The 4,477-nt window shown below is 41.4% G+C and overlaps 1 protein-coding gene across 1 annotated transcript; it reads right to left on the bottom strand.

Annotated features, from left to right (window-relative positions):
- Positions 1 to 300: 300 nt before the first annotated feature.
- LOC110101729 (trihelix transcription factor GT-2) lies at positions 301 to 3,086 on the bottom strand. Its single transcript, XM_020829757.2, has 2 exons — positions 1,716 to 3,086; positions 301 to 1,639 (listed from the first exon to the last, which is right to left on the bottom strand). The coding sequence occupies exons 1-2, from the start codon at positions 2,360 to 2,362 to the stop codon at positions 427 to 429; spliced, it is 1,860 nt and encodes a 619-aa protein (XP_020685416.1). The 5' UTR covers positions 2,363 to 3,086; the 3' UTR covers positions 301 to 426.
- Positions 3,087 to 4,477: the final 1,391 nt, after the last annotated feature.

Raw genomic sequence — 4,477 nt, 5'->3', positions numbered from 1 at the left:
AGGTTAATGATATTTATGACCTTACTCATCTTTCATATAATTCTATTCATAGTTTGAAGTGTCACATCAATGATGCTCATAATATTGAATGGCTCATCATCAATAAGAAATACTTTATCTTAATTTCCTAAATTGTAAATTGTCATCATTTCTTAATAAGAAGAAGAAGAATAAATTCAAATATAAATCATTTTAAAATGAACTTCAAATTCATTAATATATAAATATTATTTTTATCTATTAGTAATTAAAAAAATAAAAAAATAATAATTATTTTAATCTCGGCAAAGGAATCCATAATTATTTAATAAGAAACATATTTTTATTAGATAGAAAATAAAAACTTTGCAGGATATGTCTTATTATATCGACCAAAGTGATTATATTACTGCTAACAAACAATTCTCTGCACAGCACGCATTCCAATTACTGCAACTGTTCGATGAATTGACTCGACTCGTCGTCGACGTCGTCGTCCTCCTCTTGTTCTTCTTCATCTACCGCCGTCCTTCGCCCTTCGCTGTCCCCCACCTCCTCTCCGGCTCCGGAGACGACGACGGCGTCGAGAAGCTCGGAGTTCTTGACCTTTCGGCCAGTTTCTTTGGAGTAGAGTTGGTCGAGTTGGTGGAAGTAAGGGCAGGTTTTGGAGTGCTGAGAGCGTTTACGGCCGCTTTCTTTGCTTTTACGGAAGTATTTGTTTATGTTCTCCCACTTTTCTTTGCATCGCTTTGCGCTCCGGAGGTATCCCATTGTCGCCATGGCGGCGCTGACTTCTTCCCAAAGCGGGCCTTTCAAGCCCGGCTCTTGGAATTGGCCGTCGAGCTCGCTGCGTACCTGAATCAGAGCCTGGACTTCGATTTTCGGCCACCGGCTCGTCGTCAGCATTGTGGAAGGAATCAAGTCGCCGGCTTTGGCAACGACGTCGGTTTTGTCTGCGGAGGAGATGGGGAAGGGTGGAAGGTTGATGTTTTCACCGGTGATCTTTTCAAGGAATGAGAGTATGGCTGCTTCACGTGCGGCAGCGAGTTCACGGTCGTGGGCACGAGCTACGGCTTCACGGCGAGCGCGGGCGGCTTCCTGCTCCCGCCGGACTTCTTCCTGCCCAATCCGTTCTTTGTCACGCAGCTCCATCGCGTTGAGAAATTTTTTATGGAGGGCTTCCTGGTGATCCATCAGCTGTTTTAACAGTCCTTCGAAGAATGCAGCGATGGACTTTATTTTCAGCCGTCGCCGGCGGCGACGGCGGCGGGAGTGGTGTTGAGCTTTCTTGAGATTTGTATGAGCTTCGCCGCCGGTGGAATTGTCGTCTTCGAGGCGGTAATCGAGGCCGAATGCAGCTGTGGTGACAGGGGGGATGAGAGGATGGTCGTCGCCGGTGAGAGCTGAGCCGGAGCCGGTGGTTTGGTTGGCGGCGTGGGTTGTGGTTTGGTTAATGTTGACTGGTTCGGTGGCGGTGGAGTTACTGCCGCCAGGTTTGTAGATGGCTTCAAGCTCGCTGAAGAGTTTATAGTTGTTGCCTGGATGGGAATTCTCCAGCTCCTCTGTTACTCTGCTTCGCTTAGCGAAGTGGAGCTCGGCTGACTCCTTCTCTTTGCACCGCTTGTTGTTGCTGTTAATGTAGTCTAAATCTAATGGCCGCCTGAAAAGAATTATAAAATAAGAAAAAGTAGAACTTTTGAATTTCGGATCTTTGAAGATAGGTAGGTAGTATTTACCAAAACGGCTCCTTTATGGTGCAGTCTTCTCTATTCCATGAACGTAATCGGCTCTCGGAGGCATTTTCGCCGTGGAGAATGCTGCTGGGAACATCATTGTCGTTGTTGAAGGTATGGCGGCTACCGCCGCCGCTGCTGTCGTCGACGGATAGTTTAAATTTCATGTCGGCGGGCAGAAAAGGAGTTGGTGGGCCGCCGTCTCCGTGAAGCAACGGGCCGCTGACGGAATTCTCTGGATTTGTGTCGTGGTCGAGGGAAGGTGAATTGGGGATAAGGCGGCGGTGGTTATGATGGTTGGCTTGAAAGAGTTGGAAATGGTGGTGGTGGTGATGGTCATGAGGCTGCGGTGGTGGGGTGAAGAGTTGTTGAGTGATGGGGATATTTGAGTGGAAATGAGGGAAGTGGGGCAGCGGCGGCGGACTTTGCTGCGAGTATTGGCCGGGATGACGGTAGAAGGTGTTGAATAACTTGTTGGTCGGTGCTATGGCGGCGGGATGGTAGATTTCATGGCCTCCAGCAGTCGCAGCGGCGATGACGTCGGCGTTAGGCGGTGGTGGTGTGGTGGAGGAGATTGAGAAGAAGGGGTGGGCAGAGCCGTCTACCATGAACTGTTGCATCTCAGACACTCCTCCGAAACCCGACTGCATTGCTCTCGCTTACTGCTGAATTTTCTACTAAACTTTCTTCTCTCCTCTCTCTAAATCCACCTTTTTCTTTTGTGGGGCTGTAATAGACTAAAAGAACACTTCTTTTTAGATCAACCAGCTGTACTTCGGAAGCTGATCTCTTCAAATCTGAGCCTCTCCAGCTCTCTAATGCTAGCCTTATTTGCCGTATCTCTCTACAGCTCCTCTTCCCTTCTTGACTGGATTCTACCGTCTTTCATCAGCTAGCATCATCTTTCTCTTCCTCTCCGATTACTTTGCAGGAAGAAAGAAACCTCAAAGGAAACGAGAAGAAGCCTTCTCCTCCTCCTCCTCCTCCTCTCTTGCCACAAAGCAACCAACAACTCTCTGCTCTCTTTCTATCTTCTTCGCTGCCTGTTTCTAACTAGAAAGAAAGCTATATAAGAACAGTAAGAACAAAACCTCGCTCCTCACCGCCAGTACTCTCTCCTCCTCTGGTCTTCTATCACTGCTACCTCCTCCCTAGTCACACGCTCTGGACAAAGAAAAGCTTACATGATCAGTAAAGAGGGACCAGCAAGAAGCACTGAATACGCTCTCTCTCTCTCTCTCTCTCTCTCTCTCGGGGAAAAAAGAGAGAGCTCAGAAGGGTTGAAGGGGTGGCTGTACTGTATGACGTTAGCCTAAAGAAAAGCAGGGAACAATCTCCGGACGCCATCTTACGAGTCGGCTCACTGCCTCGTTCGCTGTTCCTAAATTTCTGTATATTCATATTTAATTTAAATTTATAAAAAATTCAGAAATTAATATAATAAAAAATTAAAATTTGATTCAACTAAAAAATTACATCCAAAATTTCTTTTTCTTAATTCAAATAAGCTCAATAAAATTATATATATTTAATATCTATAACTCAAATATCTATTTTTTTTTTTAAATTAAAGACCAACAAAAAATTAAAAGCTCAAAATTTTTAATAAACTATCAGTTAAATAAAATAAAATTTGAAATCTTAAGATAAAAAATGCATAAAATTAAAGTCTATATACACACACACACTCTTTCACAAATACAAAATGAAATTAGATATCAATAAATAATACAACTCAAAATTATATGACATACTATAAACATGCAAATAAAATGAATTTTTTCAAGCATTGTGTGAAGGTTCTAACTCCTTGTCTAGGTGCAGTTGAAGTGTTGAACTATAACCTAAATATTAGATTAAATCAAATTAATGAAATCTGAAATGCTAACCGGCTTACACAGCTGAACCGAAATTTTTAGCATCCCTCACCTCCTTATTGGATTAAAACTAATATGATGTTATTCTATTTAAATCAAATATTGCGGGAATTGGAGGTATTATAAGAGAACGTAATGGAAAGTTTTTAGATGTTTTTGGTAAACAAATGTGCCATTGGGATGTTAATCATCTGAAAATCACTGTTTTTAGCACCGTTTCAAAATTTCTGCATGAATGGAGATTTGATTAAAAAAAAAAGCATCATAATTGAAGGTGATAACGTCAATGCAATGAATTTTTGTCATAATTCCTTGAAGAATAATTCAAATAAGACATTGATGAATGTGGATTTATCCTTTGATGAATTTCAAAATTTTATTTTTCTTTATGTTTCAAGGCCATGTAATAAGGTGGCTGATTTTTGTGCATCCTTTGTTGTTTTTGATAAAAAAAAAAAGGATTATGCTTCTTTTAATGATATTCCTCTTTCATTTGTTAAGATGGTTATCGAAGACTGTCATAGATTAGCTATCTCTTAGATTTTTGTACTTCCTTTTTTTATCATTAATGCATAATTGATGTTGTTTTCAAAATAAAATGAGAGGAATGTGCTAGAGGGGATGGGATGCTTAAGGTATGATTTTTTGAATTTTACACTGGTGAGACCTTAACTTTTATATTGGCTAAAAATAGAGATCTATAAATATTTTTTAGAATATTAAGTTATAGCTTCCTTTAAATCAACTTGGAAAAGGGAAGCATGACATAAGTTAGGTGTACAAAAGTCCCTAGTCTACTCTTACCCCCTTAAGAGAAACCTAGATGGAGTGCTAAGGCTTTCTAAAAGGATGGGAGCCAAGTGGTGAGTGTTGATTCAATGATAGCTT

Source organism: Dendrobium catenatum, unplaced genomic scaffold (assembly GCF_001605985.2).
Source record: "Dendrobium catenatum unplaced genomic scaffold, ASM160598v2 fragScaff_scaffold_772, whole genome shotgun sequence".
In the NCBI taxonomy this organism is placed as follows: domain Eukaryota; kingdom Viridiplantae; phylum Streptophyta; class Magnoliopsida; order Asparagales; family Orchidaceae; genus Dendrobium; species Dendrobium catenatum.
This window is presented reverse-complemented; position numbering and strand designations above follow the sequence as displayed.